The 20,583-nt window shown below is 39.3% G+C and overlaps 2 protein-coding genes across 3 annotated transcripts in view; both read right to left on the reverse strand.

Annotated features, from left to right (window-relative positions):
• Positions 1–20,583, reverse strand: part of kiaa0586 (KIAA0586 ortholog) — a 524,067-nt gene that overhangs the window by 397,449 nt on the left and 106,035 nt on the right. The gene's annotated exons all lie outside the window — the stretch shown is intronic.
• irf2bpl (interferon regulatory factor 2 binding protein-like) lies at positions 9,993–12,869 on the reverse strand. The gene has a single exon (XM_059957171.1). It carries the CDS (start codon positions 12,613–12,615, stop codon positions 10,633–10,635), a length of 1,983 nt encoding a protein of 660 aa, XP_059813154.1. The 5' UTR covers positions 12,616–12,869; the 3' UTR covers positions 9,993–10,632.

A 20,583-nucleotide genomic window follows, 5' to 3' on the forward strand; every position in this document is an offset into this window, starting at 1 on the left:
AGAAACAAAATACATATCCAGCAGCTGAGCACCACCATTGTGTCTGCTGCGGCCATATTGATGTTCCAGTCATGTCATTTTGACTCTCCTTAGACTCCTAAACCAACCTGCCAGTCATCAATCTTCTTTGTTGTGAAATGTAAATCAGAAGCTCTCACATTCCACTTGGGTGACTTGCAATCCGATGTATGACTTGAATTTTTCATTTTCAGGAAACCCATACCACCAGTGCTCTCTTTCCACACACATTTGCCTGCCCACTTACTTTAATTCTCCCTTTGTTCATTTTTCCCATCCCCTCACCCCACCTAATTACATCTGTGCATCATCTCCTTCTCATCTGCTCCCAGCTATCAGCAACCAATCCCATCCACTTTCCCCACTGTTATCTTTCCTATTTTCACTGACCTGATGCAGGATCTCAACTGGAAACAAACTTTGACCTTTTGCCTCTACAGATGGGGCTTGACCCGAGGTCTTCCAGCATTGCTTTCATTCTAGATCCAGCATCTGCAGTCCCTTTTGTCATTAAAATGTATTTTAGTTTCAGCGCAGCACAAATTAACATATAACAATTCTAAAAAAAAATTGTAGGATTTGTATTATGAATAAATTAGCTTCACCTTGCAGATTTACCTCCCCTTACTTCATGTGGCAACTATACCACTATGCCTAAACTACTGTAAGCGAGTGCACTGTAGGTAGAGCCTCTGATGTTATAACACCCAAGACAACGTAATTTTGATAACGTTGCAAACAAATCAAAATTTCAGATTTCAGGCTGTGACCAAGGGATCAGGCTAGTTTTATTTTGCAACTTGTGACAAAGGTTGTAGCAAAACTACCAATAGAGAAATAAATTGTTCAACTCTTAGATCTTTAAACAACATGTCAAGAAGAGTCAATTAGAAGTGAATCTAATTCAGAGCAAGGCTTTCGGCTGTTAATTTGTGTTACACCAAAACTGAAATATTTTGATGACAAAACAGACAGTGGATGCTGGAATTCAGAAAATATACAATGCTGGAAGAACTTGGCAGGCCAAAAAACATATAGAAGTTAATATTTTGTAAATACTGTAATATATACTGTTTGTAAAAGAACACAAGTGGAAAATAAATAAGGCATCTTAAAGACACCTGCATGCTACAACTCCCTTCCCAAGCAGAAATAAATGTGATGCACAAATACAAAAAAACAGAAGGGGGAATATTCATGAAGCACAATCTAGCGAGAAATTTGCTATTTTTGGCACTGGGATGTCAATTAATGGGCACCCTTTTAAAGAACATTTGGCTTGGACAGACATTTATTGAAGCATCAACTTCATGCATATCTTATAGCAGTCACCAAATATAAACAATTAGCTAATGGAAAGTTTTGCACAGTGTTGGACTGTTTCCATTCAATATTTGGGGTTCCTTGAAACATTAAACTCCAAAATAAAAGCGACAGACAAGCTCTGGTTTGGTGTTATACAAAAATACCTTTCAATTCAGGCTAACAGTATCCTATATTTGCCTTATCAGGTTTTTATCATTTATCAAGAAACTGATGCAGGTAGTAAAACATAAATTTTGTCAACTAAGCATTGAGATTAACTTCTTGCTTATTTAAACAGCCATTTCCAAAGGATCAGAAAGACAAATTTAATAGAAAATATTTCTCAAACTCACTCCTACATAATTCTGCTTTGGGCCAAAAACACAACACACAGTCATGCTTTCAGTATCCAAGAAATAAAAACTCATTGAAGACATATTTTACAGTTTTTTCCTAAAAGCCTTCTATAATACAAGTGAAATATGTAGGACATATATTGATGAATATTCATGATATAGCAGTAGTGATAAAGAAAGACTTACAGAAAATACAACTAAAATGTTTCAAAATCATTTTCATTTGGATATAATGAAATGGCTTTTATTTGTAAGCTAGGAAAATTAGTTGAAGTTATGTCTACTCCAGATTTTTCAGCTTAAACCAGATATAATGCCTTTACATTCAGAAAATATTGTGTGCTATTGCAAAGCTGTAAAAGTTTTTGCTTGTCTAGGCTATATATTTTGCTTAAATTTGTCCCACAATAAATTTTAGGATAACTTAATTATTACAGTTCTGCTTCTTGAAAGCTTTTGTTTCAAAAGGTTAGCTCAAAGTCAAAAGTACATATTTATTACCACTATATACAACCCTGAGATACATTTTCTTGAAGGCAAACTTCAATAAATCTGTAATAATGGTAACAGCATAATCAATGAAAGACCACCCAACTAGGGTGTTCAGAGTGCAAAGACAACTGTGGAAATACAAAAATAAATAATAATTATAAATATATAACCAATAAATAAAAAACACGTGAGGAAGAGTCCTTGAAAGCAAGTCCATTGGTTGTGGGAACATTTCAGTGTATGGGCATGTGAAGTTGAGTAAAACAAATCTTGTTGCCCAATTTTTAAAAATAGCCATGGGTAGCATTCTTTCCCTCCCAAAAGAATATCTGCTAAAATCAGACCTCTGGATACTAAATGGCTGATTTTCCTTACATACCTATGACCACTGATTTTGTAATAATCTCTCAGCCCCAGAAATTAAACAGTTCAATTAATTTATTCTATTCATTTTATTTTGTTCATTGCATCCACAGATCTGAGAGCAAGAAATTCTTTCCTGACACCCATTACTGTCAAGGATTAGTTCAACATAATCCCAGACACCCAGCAACTGTGATGTCATTAAGCTGGCTGAGCAGCCAATCACTAATTCTTACACACAGAAGACAAACTTCATAAAGATTACCAGGATTGGAGCATCTACTTATGCTTAAAAGTAGAAGCTAAGGATAAACAAATTTTCTCAAGTGATTTTACAGTTCCTAATTTTTGAAATATCAATTACAAACACAAAATAAACCAGAACCAGACAGATTACTCAGCTATTATTTTTGTTTTAACATTTTAAAATTTAACTTTTTAGGGTTACAGTATTTTGCAGAGGACCCAGTTTGATAAAACCATATATTTACATCAGTCAGGCTACTTAGGTGGAGACTGTAACTAGTGAAGGTATGTTGAATTATTTACATCAACTTTCAAAACTACAAATTAAGCAAAATATACACAATTTTAAAATTTGCTGTCTGCTTCAGTGTAACAATGAACACAATAGCACTACTGTCACTATAAATTCAAATTCTAGCCTAATACAGCCTAAAACAGCAGCCAACAAGTAGCTTTTGACTATAAATTGAGAGAAAAGATTAAACACGTGATATCATAAATCTTATTAAACTAAGCCATATTTCACAAAGCTACAAAATCTTGCAAGGTATCCCATGGAATAAGACATAGGAGCTATTTGGCCCACTGAGTCGTTTTGCCCATTCCTCTCAACACTACTCCCCTGCCTTCTCTCTGTAACCCTTGATGCCCTTACTAATCAAAAACTTATCATTCTCCATTTTAAATATATCCAATGATTTGGCCATCATAATAATGTATGGAAAAGCACTTCACAGATTCACTCTCCACCTAAAGAAATTCCTCACTGTTCTATAGGGATGTCCCCCTATTCAGAGGCTGTGCCTTCTGGTCCTACATTCACCATTATACGACACATCCTCTCCATGTCCACTGTCCTAGCATTTCAATATTCAATTGGTTTTAATGACACCACCCCCCCCCCCCCCAATTCCTCTAAACTCCAGCGAGTATAGGCACAGAGCCATCAGATGCTCAACATTAATCCTTCCATTTACTGGAATCATTCTCATGAACTTCTTCTTGCCTATCTTTTCTTAGACAAGGAGCCAAAACTGTTCACAATGCTTTAAGTGCAGTCTGAACAATGCCATAAACAGCCTCAGCATTACATCCTTGCTTATATTAAGTGGCATGGTAATATAGTGGTTAACAAAAATGCTTCTTCGTACTGGTGACCTGGGTTCAGTTCCCACTGCTGCCTATATTTAGACATGCACAGGTTTCCTCCGGGTGCACCAGTTTCCTACCGAAGACCTACCGGTTGGTAGGTTAATTGGTTATTGTAAATTGTCCCTTGATTAGGTTAGGATTAAACTGAGGGATGGCACAAAGGGTCTATTCCAGTGTTGAATGCCAATAAATAAATAATTATTAAATATTAATGGATCATTAAAAAAGCAGCACTTGTTTACTGGCAGTACAGTAATTAGCAGTATATGAAAACACTTACACCCATAATCTAAATTATACCTTGCTCCAATTATAACTTTTCTCTGTTACTGGAGCAAGAATTGAAATATTGGTTAATATTCAAGATAAAATGCAAAATGAACACAGCTGTACAGATTCATATTTTTGATTTTTTAAAAATCATATACATTTAATTACCACCTTAAATCTTGTCAAGCCTACTGAACCAGCTGCTACAATGCTACTACTTCTCACCAGCAGGAAGAGATCATTATTCTTCCTTCATGCAGTGCATTCTGGGTTTATTCATGTTCAGTGGCTTTGCCGTTAAAATATTACAGAGAATTCCAGTTCATAGTTTGCTTTTAAGCCAAAACTCTCCGGAAAGTTTTATTAGTATGCCTGCCGAGCACAAACGGGCTACAATTAGTATCTTTCCCAGAATGCATTACTAGAAGGTGAAACAACAATGCCCCCCAGTGGTGAAATTACTCAATGTTACAAGTTGGTTCTGCATTAAAAAAAACTGTGATTCTTCTTTCTTTGGAAATTTAATTTAATTTAAAATTTCTTTGAAATTTAAATGTTTATATATTGACCACAGGGTTTACTTTTTGTTTTGTAAGGATAGCCTGTACTTCTGGAAAGCAACTATTCATAAAAAGACATAAAAACTTAAGCAGTTTAACTCTAAATTGACCGCTTGATGAAAATCTTTCTTGGAAAATGCAAATTTTATATATTGTTAATGAAAAAGAACTCTTGACATGTTATTATTTTTTGTAGATGGTGTGTTCAGCAGCATTCACCAATTTCCATGCTCAGACTGGAAAGTAGGTAAACACCAAAGAACGTCATACATTTCATAACTTTACTTCTGCACAAGTGCTGAAAATAGCTAAATATAATAAAAATACAAACTGGAATTATCTAAGATTTTTCTGCAGTTTGCTTCAAGTTTCACATGCATGTGTCAATTCCAGCTGAGAAAGTAATCTCATGTAGGTCTCCAGCAAACTAGGTTAATGATTTGTGCACCATGAAAGTATCTGGAAAAACATACCCAAGTGTTCTTGCCAAACTTTACTGTGAAGTAATATCCAACAGGGGAAAAGTAGCCATTTTGCTTATGCACTAATTTAGTAACATGATTAAAATGGCACAGGGGAGGTTTTTTTTTACAGTGGTAAACGGTCATTAATGAAATACCAACTCCAGACACCTTTCCAACTATATCCACCTGTACCAAAATGCTATTGAGAATATCAAAAATAGGTACGGACAATAAAGTCATCCGTTTAATAAATATATCACTATGGATGAAATTACTGCACATAAATAACCTACACTAGTCCATCATGTCTAACTCTATTCTGGTTAAAACAAGAAGCATGTTCATCAAATTAAATCTTTATGAAGCATTTACAATATAAGTTGCACTTAATTCTGTTCCCAATGAGAACCTGCTCATCAGTCAAGTTGTTCACTGGTGACAGCACATTTAAGAAAAAAATTAAAACACCATTTCATTTATTCGTTTAAAAATGCAACAATAAATAATATTACACTTCTAGTCGTATATATTCCATAGAAATAGGAAGACTGAAGGAAATGAGCGCTTTCAGGAAATACCTTTAATGTGCTTATTAGTTCAAAATTTTAATGAATTCCACACGCACGACGTTTCAATGATTGGGTCTGATCGTTAAGTGCAATTGCCTTATATGTAAACTTTGAAAATACTGCTTCTATAAATCATTATACATCAGCAGTTATGTATGTTTTTGTAGAATAATGGTTTACTTGGAGCTGCAGGCAATCTTTTACATCTCCGATTTGTGTCTCGATAGAACATTGTTCATAAGCCTGAAAAAAGCTCAATGACAAAATTACATGGAAAGAGCTGGCATGTGGTTAACTTTTCTATTGCTCAAGCAGAGTTAGACTAACTCTCATCTTTGAGTTTTATGAATAGTGCAAGTATTTAGATTATTTTTTCTTGCACAGTAAATACAGTACTACAAAAATTAATATAGCCTACATAAATGAGAATAATTGGAGAACAAATGATAATCTAAACATGTTATATCTGCAACACCAAAACATTTATTCTACTTATTAACATTAGATATCAGATGCAAATACAGTAAGAAATTGATTTATCTAGAGATATACCATGGAATAGGCCTTTTGAGCTGCACAGCCTAGCAACCCCAAATTTAACCCTAAACCAATCGCAGGACAATTTACATTAACTAATTAACCTACAAATTGGTAGGTCCTTGGACTGTGGAGGAAGCCCACGTGCACATGGGGAGAACGTACATGCTTTACAGATGACGTTATAACTGAACTCTACTCCAAAGCCAGAGTTCTAATAGTGTTGCACCAACCGGATATTACTAATTCACAATATTTTTAAAAATTGGAGCAACTTGGAGTTAAAATCCAAAAATGCAAAAGCTGATACACATAGGCAACATTCTCAATCCTTAAACAGTAGAAAAAGCAGAATCACAAACTAAGCAGAAAGTATACCCGAGATAAATACTTCAAAGTTTAACGTAATCAAGGATTAATAAACATTGCATTTCAGATATTCCTAATAATCCAACTAAAAATATAAATAACATCCTTCCACATATAAAATAGGTCTTGATACAGCACTGCTTACTGGTTCTTGCATGGTAACTCTTTTGCAAGAGTTCCTAGTTTCTGATGGCTGAATGTGCAGTATAATGTGTCATTTTTTTACAAAAATACTATTCTGTATTTCTAAAATACATTGGAGTCAAATAACTTAATAAGCTGCTCACACAATAAGATACCGCCGTCTAGGCACTTCAACTGAAGAGTCAACCATGTTGCTCTATGTCCAGTTACATATAGGCCAGTAAAGAGATGGCAGATTTCCTACCCCAAAGGACACGAATGATCCAGATGGATTTTAAAGTTTCAGTCATGATTACTGAACCAATCTAAATTATTCAAATTTAATTTTCCCAGTTGCATCCACCAGCCTTTCATCGCCCACAGATGTATCAAACCCCAATAGAAACTCTAACTTAATCTTCTGTATCAAGTGAGTTCCAAGTAGTAATCTAGTAATTATTCTATCATATTGACTGTTATTAATACACAAATACAGAGGCACAAATTCAAAACCTCTAATACATTGCTGTAATTATGAATGACTTTACAAATAGATATCTAAAAAAAGTTACAATTCTACAGCTAGTAATTAAATTACTATGTTGTCACAAAAACTCGAGTGCTGCACTGACAAACCCAAGGCAACAGCATCAAAACCTGATACTGTAACTGCACAGCAGTGTACCTGACCTGTAGTGGCTCTCCAAAATGCCAGATTTCATTCATGATCAGTGACAAACACTAAATGGTGATATGGCCATGCTCAGATCAAGTGAACTAATAAAACAAAATTCACCTGCTATTGATTTAAGCTGGAGTTTGTACCAATATTCATCGGAACTATTTTATTCCTTGCAAATCTTGAAGACCTAAACAAACACATCATTTCCACTTCATGTGCATGAAATAATTCACAAAATGTTATTGCTTTTTTTTATATATTTCTACAGCTTAAAAATATCCAAGTATGATCAAATTTACTTCCTTCACCTTTATCTTTTTTAAGGTGATTTTCAACTTTGTTTCCAAAGGATTCTTTAAGTTTTCCATTATCGATCACAACAGAAATTTTACTATTAGATTCTGACAAGCTCCATGGTTACATATCTGAATTACAGTGCATTAAGTACTAGATCATTTTTCCTCATCGAATACTACAGAAGTAGCCCCCTTGTGTTCTATTTGAATTTGTTTTGGTGTTGTGGTGAATAATGGTCTGTTTTATTGCGTAACATGATGTTCCACGTGGAAGGAAATACAGATTGATATTTTTGTTTAGCGATGTTTAAGAGAACAACAAATGAAAATATATGTACATAAGCACAAATAGTCTTTGTTCAACTTTTTAAAAATCTGCATTGATTTTTTTAGAATTACTCTCTAAAACTACAACTGATTTCCTGCATGTAGCTGCTTCTATTTAAAAGAATACTGATTAATCCTGCTGAATACATTAAAAACACAGATGCAGGTACAAATCTTACTTTGTTTAAAAACAACTGTAGGCAGTTACTTCACCAATAGTAACCATGCCAAGGCCCAATTTCCTCCTCAAACTTTTCTGCATCAACTTCCTCCCTTAAAATCTATGACTGTGTCATCTGTCCTCACCTCTTAGGCTTGATACCTGTTTAACAACACTCCTGTAAATGCATCTTTGGACAGTTTAGTGTGTTAACTCACCTTAAAAATAAAAGTTGTTCTTATAGTTCTAAGCAAAAACTTGTAGATAGAGAACCAGTTTTTAAAAAAAGTTTAAAGATTTGTTTCAGTGGGCTATTATATAACAAAATGAAAACATTTTTAGTAGTTGAAAAAAAAACAAGGAACATCCCTTTGGCTCTGTCCCTTTATCCAATTATTTCTAAAAATTTGCAAATACACACTTAAAATGGTCATTGGCGTCAGTTTAAGATTTAGTGGGAATTATTCTCTATACTATGGGTCTTGGAAACATGCAATTTTTTTTTTACACACCAAGTTCAAGGTTTACAATGTCTTTTCAGATATCCTTAACTTTAAAAATAAATTGTAAGTAAAATATAAACATGATCAACTCTGTGCCTTCAAAATCTACAACTGATAAACAGCTGTATAAATGAACATGCACAATTCCAAATTTAAAAAACCTACAAAAGATTTAGCTATTCCTTAAAAATAGTATCAGTCAGCTACTAGGAACTTTTCTTTGTCAGTCACTGACAGAATGCATGCAACATAGTTGATAAAGTTATGAAATATTAAAATGTGTAACTGCCAAATAATAGAACAGGAATCTAATAATCTATTGAAGAAACATTTCTAGTGAGTTAAGATTAAATTACATGCTGGACTCTCACATTTTCCTACATTTCATTTCAAAGGCGATAAAATCTTGACAGTTTATTGGAGATACAACAGGTTCAATTAAAAATATACCAAACATTATCCATCTCTCCAGTTAATTCAGCCAATGTTCACACAAATTTTATTTTTGTCATCAACTTTTCAAAATTAAGAATAATTCAAACATATTAATATTCAGAGAAAGTGCAGTTCAAATACAGAAACTCCACTATGCAAAACTAAGAACCATAGTGGTCCAGGTAGATTATTTAATAGGTATAGTGTGAACCAACACAACTGACTACAGCGCAAGGAGTTTAATAATTGCTATATTTGTGTAAAGAATTTTTGAACATTTGCAATTAATATTGAACTGTTCAAAGTGCCTATCAGTTGAAACTGGGTTTATACTGTCTCTGTTCAAGCTAAGTCCCAGGTTTTTTTTTCCACTCTACCATCTGTGATCAAACTTGTAACAATTATCTGGACCACTATAGATAGCTAGTCCTACCATTGTAACATTCAATCAAGCTTCTTTAATCCAAGAACAATTATTTAAGATCATGTTTTAATGAATAAATTATAACCTGGAAGGCATGAAGATTTAATCCAATAAAAAAAATGAATGGTAAAACCTGATTCAGCAGGTTAGTCTGTACCTATACAGTCATGTAATCTGTAAGTGGGCTCACTGCCAATATTGGAATGATAGCATTTTATCAGAGTGGCTTCTCTAACAGCTTAACGAAATTCTATTATTATAGCAATAAACACAACCAGTTTCCCTCATAAGTTTATGCGTTAGAACTTTGTAGTCTGTAAAGAAATTGACTAGTCAGGGAGCTTATTCATTGAATTTATTACAATTTATTCAGCTCCAAGGCACATTACAGTCTTCTGTTACTACAGAAATGTATAAAGAACAAACAGAGCAATTTTTCATATACAGTACAGCATTTTGCTCTACTATTTAAAGCATTCGTGCATCCATAAAGCAAAAAAAAACACATTATAAAAATTCAGATCACTGAATCATAAAATGAAATATTTGCCCTTGGAAACTAATAAAAAGAACCCCTCACCTTTTTTAAAAAAATGTCACTTAGGAGACTATCCCCAGGGCTTGTAACATAACTGTAACCATTCTTTGTAACAATTTGTTTGCATTTCTGCAGGCGTCAACACTGGCCTTGGCAATTCAGCGAAGTGCATACATTTACAAATACACACCAGCAGCGTTAATTGCTAAGTGCTATGATTCTGTACCTAGCCAACACACTGCCATCAATAAGTGAAAACAGTATTAAGCAATAATATCGGATATTCTTTAATAAAACCAGGGTCATCCTTCAATTGAAGAAGAGTACATACCTTGTTTCAAAATATAGAAACATACGACGTAAAATGAAAAATGTCTGTACATAAGACTAAATGTTTAGTTCTTATTCACATTTGACTTCAATTAGTGAAGTTTAAACAAAAATTAAGGGTCTCTCTCTTTTTTGACCTTAACGTCCCCGGCCAAGATTGTAGCAATTTCTCCTTGCATGAATGCCCAAGGAACATTTGAACCTACCAATGGGCATTTTTCTCCACTGGGGCAATAAACTTCTCCATTTGCCCCCTGAGCCTTGATACTCTCTCGAGAGCATGGGAAACAAAATTTATGATTGGGCACCGACGGACATTGCACAAAGTGAGTGTCCTCCAAACGTTCATGACAAATGGTGCAGCACAGGGGGCCATTGTTGGCCATTGGAGAGTCCGGAATGTTTGGGGGGTGAACGGGATCAATGCTGGGATTGGGGTGGCTGTTGGGAGGGGCCACAGATAGAGAAACATCTCCATTCCTCGACACCATGCGGCGCTGGCTGCCTCCCGACGCTGGGGACACCGGACTGTTGCTGTTCCGCCTGGTGTTAGTTGTAGTGGTTGAATGTACTGAATTGCTGCCGTCTTTTGGCGAGTGGGCATTTCCAAGGGTGTCAGCAACAGACATGAGAGCGGCCATGGGGGATTGTCCGTTTTGGGGGCTGCATTCAGGAGGGGTGGTCCGATTCGGTGGAAGAGGGGGAGCTCCATGCGCCACTCCGCCTGCTCCAAAGGCACCAGATGCCGCCATGGTGAGCTTTAAGGCTTCATTTTGGTTCGGCAACCACTGCTGCTGCCGCTCTTCCTTAACGCTGCCGGTTTCCGGGTCGGGCTCGGGAGATGCTTTCCGTTTGCGCATCCCAGGCCTGGAACTGCCGGGAGGCGGACGCGACAGGTTGCACAGAGCGGTGGGCAAAATGGGGCAATTGGCGTCAATGTGAGGCTGTGGTAGCATGTCGGCCCCTACAACCTCCTTGAAGAAACGCACCGACTCCGGTAGCAAGTCACCCAATAGCCGCCAATCCCCGGAACCGTGTTTCTTTTCATACTCTAGGTATTTGAAGCCCGATGAGAGGCCCCTACCAAAATCCTTCATGCAGTCTTGGTACATTTGCTTGGCCACTCCCGAGGCGCTGGAGAAGACATTAGCTGAGCCGCTCGGGTACTCGATGAAGATCTTCAGCTCGTAGTCCATCCCGGGCTTGGAAACGGCATCGAAAGCGAACACCCGACCAAGCAGAGAGTGGTCCTTTTTAAAGCGCACGTCGAAGGGGTTACAGTTGGACAGTGTGAGCAGCGTCTCCCGCACGATCTTGGGTTTGCTCACCCAGTCCTCGGAGCGGTTCCGCAAACTCTCGCCAAGCTCTGCCAGCGTCTCGGCATTACGCTGCTTTTCCTTCAGTTCCCTCTCCTGGTCACTGCTGGACACTGAGCCCGGTCGCTTGTTGACATCGCTCAGGACCTGGCTACTGACGGTCAGCGAGGTCCCGGCGAGGCTCGTGGAGGGAGATGGCCGGCCGAGCAGACCGTGCGAGCTGACGGCTCCTGAGGTCGGACCATTTAGAGTAGTTTGAGGCAGTAGATTGGGCGGCACCGTCACCGGGCCTGGGGGCACGATGCCGTGATTTCTACGCGATGAATTAGGACTCTGCCGATTCAGTTCCGGCGGGACATCCTCAGATTTGGGGAATCCATTGGGTCCATTCAAGCCATTAGGAAGCCTGCTTGCGTGGGCGAGCCCCGGGTATTCGAACCGAGGTCTCTCGGCGCTCAGAGAATAGCGATCCAGAGGCGGCTGCGGCCCCTTATTCGGACCGTCGACGTGGTTGAGCTGTTGACCCGGGTCTTTGCTGGCACCCAACGACTGAACTTTGACAGGCGGCGGTCCCGGGGAGCGGCCTTCTTGGAATCCATGAGCCCGCTTCAACTGGCGCGCCGTTTCAATCACAAACTCTATACGATCGGCCCCCTCGTAGTTTACACAACCCCGGCACACGGGCTCGGTAAAATCCCAGATCATGGCCCATGGCATGCGGGGCAGATCGCAGAGGTAACACGACTGTCTCCGGGCTGAGGACACCTGGGCAGCGGACATGATGCGGATGTTTAAATTATTTTCGTCGCTAGGTATGGAGTGTAGGCCCTTTCCTTCCGTAGTGTGGCCGGGCCCGGGCTCACTCGCCTTCCTTCTCTGCTTTCTCCTCTCTTCTCTCGGCCGCGCCACCGAGCTGCTCCGAGCACCACGTGACGTCAGCCGCGCTCTGCAGCCTGTAACAAGGCTAACGCGCAGGCGCACCGCCACATTCCTCGCCTTCCCCACCCCCCTCCGCCTCTCCCACCAGTGTGTTCTGCTCCATAAAACCTAAAATCTCTGCTTACCACAGGCCTAACGCATTAGGTAGCAACGCAAGCACCTTCCCCTCCCTCCCCCACGCTCGTTTCGCGTGAAGTAGCTTGTACTTGAATTCACCAAGCAATTTCAGCTGAAAGGTGACGTGTCTTGATTTCAAGCCCATGTATTTTTATGGTAATGCTTCACCTTTCCCTCATACAGTAATACATCTAATATAAATATGGGTGTAACGATGTTAATAACTCGCGTCGTGCTCAAGAGATAAAAGGCGCATTTAACACGGAATTCGACACCGTCTTAAAATCAGATTTGAAATTAAACAATAAAAGTCAGCCCGAGGGGGCCTAAACAATATTTACTTTGCCGAACAAATGACCTCTAACAACATTTCGAGCGTTTTTTTAAGTACCGAAAACAAAACTGCGATGAAGAGTTTCTTTAACCGTCATAAACACGCAGCTCTTCTGATAATAAAGTAGTTATTGTATAAATAGCATATTTAAATCGTGGCGATGTTATGTCAGTGTTTGCAATGTTGTCTAGGTTTTCCCCCGCCTCTCCAGCTGCAGCTTTCAACAGCAACTACGGTCCCTCCCCATGACGTCAGGGCCTGTTCTATTTCAGTTCTTTTCACAATGTCGCAACTCCTCAGGCGTTTTGCGCCATATCACTCACAAACCGAGCCCACATTTTATTTTCTACTGTTAGCTCATTGTGTTGAAGCCGCTTTGTAAATTCCCAATATAGTGGCGGAGATCCATTCAAAACAAAACATTTTAAAAAACATTGCTACACTAGCAAAGCGGGTATTTGCTGTTTCCCCACCATAAAGCATTTACATTAAAATATAAGTAAATGTACCCGAAAGATATCCGTTTGAAATGATTAATAGATATTGTAAGATAAAAAAATTGTAATATGTAAAAAGCTCGTTATGCCATATTGTCAACTAATTATGCAACTTCCACCCAAACTAACCAATCCAATGCCAGTTCCCTGTTGTGCAATTTGCTGCGGGGAAACGGCAATTCAAAACGATAATGTGTCTCCCAATGAACATTTGTTTTTACTTCTCATGAAAGTAATTGTCCGATGGTGCGTATCCCGAGGTGAGAGAGTTGCTGCTTGTTTTTCCAGTACGGTTCAATCATTAATACAGACGTACACCATCAATTTCGAAGGCTACGTCAGCACTTTACAGTGAATAATCATTTAGGTAGTTTAATTAAAAAATGAAACAATAACTCGGAACTTGCAACGATATCGGAAATATATGCATATATATAAATAATAATGAGTCGGGGAAACCTAACAGCTTTCTAATTTTGCCGATCACTATTAGATTAGCGCTCGACTGAAGAAAAGGATCCATTTACGATTTTTTAAACCCGTTAAAAATCGCGGATTGCATTCAACTGTTGTTTCATTTGAAATACTTATGAACTGAAAACGATTTCCCCATTTCCAAAGCTGAATTTAAATCAGGAAAAATGTCTTCCAGAACACCAAATAAAGAAGACCTGTTCAGAAAGCCATTCTGCTAATGTTTAATGTTTTGTCAGATTAAAATCGTTAAAAATTTGCTGATTGTTTGAAACTTTTTTTCATTTTAAAACTGATTTAAATTTAAACTTCTAAATTTAAAGCCAATTTCCCATTTCCAATGTTGAATTTAAATCTGAAAAAAATCTCTTCTGGGACACAAGAAAAATAGCCTGTTCAAAAAAACATTCTGCTAATGTTCAATATTTTGTCAAATTAAAAATCATTTAAATGGACTTTTCATGGACCTTTATTTATCACTAAAACCACAATGTATGTGATAATTGTTACATGCAGCAACATTCTAACCAACTGAGCATTTTATACAATTGAAATTTCAACTCTGAAAGACATAGGACAACAACTCACTTTGGCCCTCTGACTTCTCTATGTCATTAATATCTCCACCTTGATTCTGCCCTCTTGTCTAACCAAGCTCAAAGGCCACCCTGTGAAGCACACCAGTTTATGAGCCCTAAAGCAAGGACCCAAAATGTGCCCTGCACCATCTAAATGCAACTAAGGATATTTTCAGCTGGTTATTGCAAGATACTTAAAAAGGAAAAGCATTTATTTAATTCAAGTAAAAATTACATAGAGTCATGGAAAAGCACAGTACAGAAACAGGCCATTCGACCTTCTAGTCCACCATTTAAATTGCCTACTCCCACTGACCTACACTGAAACCAAAGCCCTCCATACCTATGTAGCTATCCAAACTTCTCTTCAATGTTGAAATTGAGCTGGCAACTTGTCACACACTCTCATGACCCTCTGAATGAAGAAATTTCCCCTCATGTTCCCCTTGAACTTTTCACCTTTCACCCTTAGGCCATAACCTCACGTTGTAGTGCCACCAACCTCTGTGAAAAATACCTTCTTGCATTTACCCAATCTATAGCCCTTTAAATTTTGTATACCTCGATTGGATCTAAACAGTCCAAACCTATTAAATCTTCCCTTAGATCCCCCAGATCTAGCAACATCCTTGGAAATTTTCTCTGCACTCTTTCAGTCTTGTTTACATCTTTCCTGTAGGTAGGTGCTCCAAAACAGGTCTCACCAACGTCTTTACAACCTCAATATAACATCCCAGCTTCTGTACTCAATACTTTGATTTATGAAGGCCAATGTGCCAAAAGGTTTCCCTATGATCCTATCTACCTCTGACACCTCTTACAGCAAATTATGCCCTGTACTCCCAGATCCCTTTGTTCTACCACATTCCTCAGTGCCCTACCATTGATTCTGTAAGACCAACCCTAGTTGGTCCTACCAGAGTGCAACACTTTACACTTGTCTTCATTAAATTCCATTTTGCCTTTTTTCAGTCCATTTTTCCAGCCAGTCCAGATCCCTCTGCAAGCCATGGTAGTTTTCCTCATTGTTCACTACATCCACAATCTTGTGTCATCTGCATATTTGCTGATCCAGTTAGCCACACCATCATCCAGATTGCTGACGTAGATAACAAACAACAAAGGACCCAGCACAGATCCCTGCGGCACTTCACTAGTCGCAGGCCCCCAGTCAGAGAAGAAACCCTCTACTACCACCCTCTGGCTTCTCCCACAAAACCAGTGTCTCATCTAATTTACTACCTCATCCTGAATGCCAAGTGACTGAACCTTATTAATCAACCCCCCCCCCCCCAATGCAGAATATTGTCAAAATGCCTTGCTGAAGTCCATGGAGACAACATTCACTGCCTTGCCCTCATCCATTGTCTTGTAACTTCCTCAAAAATCTCTATTAGATTGGGTAGACATGACCTACCACATACAGATATCCTGATTATCCTTAATCAGTCCATGTCTATCCAAATACTTACATATCCAGTTCCTTAGAATACCTTCCAACAGCTTTCCCACCACTGATGCCAGGGTTACCGACCTATAATTTCTTGGTTTATTTTTAAAGCCTTCCTTGAACAGTGGAACAACATTGGCTATCCTCCAATCCTCTGATACCTCACCTGTTGCCAAGAATGATTTAAATATCTCTACTAAGGCCCCAGCAATTTCTGCACTTGCCTCTTGTAGGGTCCAAGGGAATGCCTCATCAGGCCTTGGGAATTTATCCACCCTAACTTGCCTCTGTAATCTGTATAGGGTCCATGGAGTTGGTCCCTCTGAGACTGTTGGTTGATCTACAATATAGCCCCATTAATGTGGTCATACCTTTCATATTCCTGAGTTGCATCAGTAACGCTTCAGTAGACAGATTCTCCAGTCTGTCCTGACTGAGCACTGCCATGACATTATCCCTGACAAACCCTCCTCCTTTAATCCCTTCCAATCTGTTGCAATTATAAGAGTGGAACCCTGGAATACTGAGCTGCCAGTCCTGCCCCTCCTGCAACCAAGTCTCACAATCTCAGGGTTGTATGTGGTGACATGTATGTACTCTGATAATATATTTTACTTTGAACTTTGACCTTCAATGGCACCAATATCATAATTCCAGATGTTGATCCATGCCCCGAGTCCATCTGCCTCTGCTATACCTTGTGCATGAAAATATACACAGCTCAGGACACTAGTTGCATCATGCTCAATCCTTTGATTCCTGACTTTTAACAACATGTCTCCATAACTGCTTCACTAACCATTCTGGCATTCTGGTTCCCATGCCCTTACAACTCTAGTTTAAACCTCACCCTGCAGCACTAGCAGATCTTCCCACTAGGATAGTAGTCCCCTTCCAGCTCAGGTGCAAACCATCTCTTTTGTACAGGTCTCACCTTCCCTGGAAGAGCTCAATGATCCAAAAATCTTATGCCCTCCCTCCTTCACTAAACACTTAGCTGCATGTTAAACTGTAAGGGCAGTGATTCTGAGATCACAACTCTGGAGGTCCTTTAACTTAGCACCTAACTGCCTGAAATCCCTTTACAGAACTGCGTCACTCTTCCAACTTATGTCATTGGACCACAATCTCTGGCTGATCACCTGCCCACTTAAGAATGCTGAGGATTCAATCTGAGATATCCCAGATCCTGGCAACTGGGAAGCAACATACCATCCAGGAATCTCATTTATGTCCACAGAACCTCCTTTCTGTTCCTCTAACAAATGAATGCACTGTCACCACAGCTCCCCCTTTCCCTTCTGAGTCACAGTGTCAGATTCACACCAGAGACCAGACCACTATGATTCTCCTCTGCTAGGTCATCCCCTCCTCCCCCCAACAGTATACAAAGTGGTAATACCTGTCGTTGAGAGGAATCGCCACAGGGGTACTCTGCAATGGCTGTTTAACTCCCTTTCCCTTCCCAACTGTCACCCAGTTTCCTGTTTCCTGCATCTTGAGTGTAACTAACTCTCTATCTGTTCCATCTATCACCCCCCTCCTCCCCCCAGTCTTCTGAATGATCTGGAGTTCATCCACTTCCATCTCCAACTCCTTAATGTGCAGTGTTAGAAGCTGCAGCTGGGTGCACTTCTCGTAGTTATCATCAGGGACTCTGCAGGTCTCCCTGCCCTCCCACATCCTGCAAGAGCAGCATTAAGATTGTTAAGATTAAGTTTGTTTTCAATGCAGTTTAAATAATGGAAATTAGAATTAATGATTAAAATAAAAAAGAAACAAACCACATACTTTTTCCATCCAGGTAGGTGACTAGTAGAGCAGTGTTAGAAATGCCAGACATGATTAGTTTTAGGTTGAGGGTCTGATGACAAGGGTTTCTAGTCCTGCAGCTCAATACAGTCAGGATTCACATTAAACTCTGTGTCAATTCCACTTTCATATCAGGAGATACAATGGGCTGGCATTTGCCTGCCGATATGCTTTATATTTCCACACTGCAGTGCATGGCCTCAGAAGTCAGAAACTCATGTGTGCTTCTCTTCTTAACTGCCAGCAAAATCCAAGCTTATTTTGATCAATTACAATATGGATTCATACAGCTCTCTAATAACAAAAGGATCAAACCCAAGAAATTGGATACAAACCCTGAAAGAAGTTTTCCATGACTGAAACTACAGCACAAAACAAATTAGACCATCTTAATGCAACCACTTATTACTACCTGCTCCAGTGAGAGCTGGCTAATTGGATACTGTCTGGATGGCAGAAAGCAGAATGGTGGAAAGCTGTATTTCTGACTGGATGCCCATGAGTAGAATTGTGTCTCAGGGTCATTGCTAGGCTCATCATCTTTATCAAAATTTGGATTGGAATATGTAAAGCATAGTTATCAAATTTGCAGATGACACTACAATAGGTGGTATAGCGGAGAATGAAGAAGGTTAACAAAAATTACCAGGGGATCTTGATCAGATGAATATCTGGGCCAAGGAATGGCAAATCAGATGATGTGAGGCATTACATTTTGGAAAATCAAACCCAAGTAGGAATTTTACAGTGCATGACAGGGTCATGGGAGTGTTGTGGAACAGAGGACCTTTGGAGTACAAATATATGGTTCCCCAGATGTAGGGTCACAGGTAGACAGGGTGGTGAAGAAGACCTTTGGCACACTGGCCTTCATAAGTCAGGGCATTGAGTATGGGGCTTATGGTGTGGTTGTACAGGGTGCTGATATAGCCTATTATACTATCGTACCTGTTTCAATCACTTTGTCTGATAGACTGTTTCATATACTCAGAAGTTTTTGCGAAAAATTTGGTCCCTCAAGTTGCTATCTTTCCCCTTTCATCGTTAATCTACACTCAAATGCCAATTTATTAGGAACACCTGCTCATTCATGCAAATATCTAATCAGCCAATCATGTGGCAGCAACTCAATGCATAAAATGCAGACGTGGTCAGTTGCTCTTCAGACCATACATCAGAATATGGAAAAATGTGATCTAAGTAACCTGAGGGTAAATGATTGTTTGTGCAGATGGGGCAGTTTGAGTATCTCAAAAACTGCTATTCTCCTGGCACTTTTATGTAAAATAATCACTAGATTTACAGAGAATAGTGTAAAAAAAAGAAAAAAGCATCCAGTGAGTGGCGTTTCTGTGGGTGAAAATACCTTGTTAATGAGAGAGGTCAGAGGAGAATGGCAAGACCAATTCAAGCTGACAGAAAGGCAACAATCATTCAAATAACCACGTTACAATGTGGTGTGCAGAACAGTATTTCTGAATGCACGTGGATGGGCTACAGCAGCAGAAGACCGCGAACATACACTTGGGTACAGGACTAACCTATAAAGTACCCACTGAGTGTATGTCCCATAGTTTTGGGTTCCCCTACCATGCAGGAAGACTGCTGCCATCCATCTCACCTGTGCTCTCATGATTATACAAGCTTCTATTAAGGTCACTGTATGGAAGGTTATTATATCTTCTCCAATGCTCCAAATGACCAGGTGCTGTGTCTCACCGTGGCTGATGTGAGAAGAACCCTGTACAGGGTCAACCCATGGAAGGCTGCTGGACCAGACAATATTCCTGGTAGAGTGCTCAGAGGATGTGCAGACCAGCTAGCAGATGACAGCTTCAACATCTCCCTGAGCAACGCCACCATTCCAACGTGCTTCAAGGCTGCCACCATCATCCCCGTGCTGGAGAAGTCTTCAGCTGTCCTGCCTCAATGACTACCATCCCATTGCACTCACATCCATCATCATGAAGTGTATCGAGAGGTTCGTCATGAGGTTCATGAGGTTCATGAGGTTCGTCATGCAGCAGATAATGAGGTAAGCTGAGAAGATCATCGGGGTCTCTCTTCCCGCCATTACAGACATTTACACTACACGCTGCATCTGCAAGGCAAATGGCATTATGAAGAACCCCATGCACCCCTCATACAAACTCTTTTCCCTCCTGCCATCTGGGAAAAGGCACTGGAGCATTTGGGCTCTCATGACCAAACTATGTAACAGTTTCTTCCCCCAAGCTATCAGACTCCTCAATACCCAGAGATTGGACTGACACCAACTTACTGCCCTCTATGTGCCTATTGTCTTGTCTATTATTTATTGTAATGCCTGCACTGTTTTGTGCACTTTATGCAGTCCTGGGTAGGTCTGTAGTCTAGTGTAGTTTCTTTTTTCTCTGTGTTGTTTTCACGTAGTTCAGTGTAATTTTTGTACTGTTTCATGTAGTACCAAGGTCCTGAAAAACGCTGTCTCATTTTTACTGTGTACTGTACCAGCAGTTATGGTCAAAATGACAATAAAAAGTGACTTGACTTGACTTGACTTGGCTA

This window comes from Hypanus sabinus, chromosome 2, assembly GCF_030144855.1.
Source record: "Hypanus sabinus isolate sHypSab1 chromosome 2, sHypSab1.hap1, whole genome shotgun sequence".
Taxonomy (NCBI): domain Eukaryota; kingdom Metazoa; phylum Chordata; class Chondrichthyes; order Myliobatiformes; family Dasyatidae; genus Hypanus; species Hypanus sabinus.

Coding starts and splice junctions, on each gene's coding strand:
- irf2bpl (XM_059957171.1), bottom strand. CDS start 12,615: ATGTCCGCTGCCCAGGTGTCCTCAGCCCGGAGACAGTCGTGTTACCTC.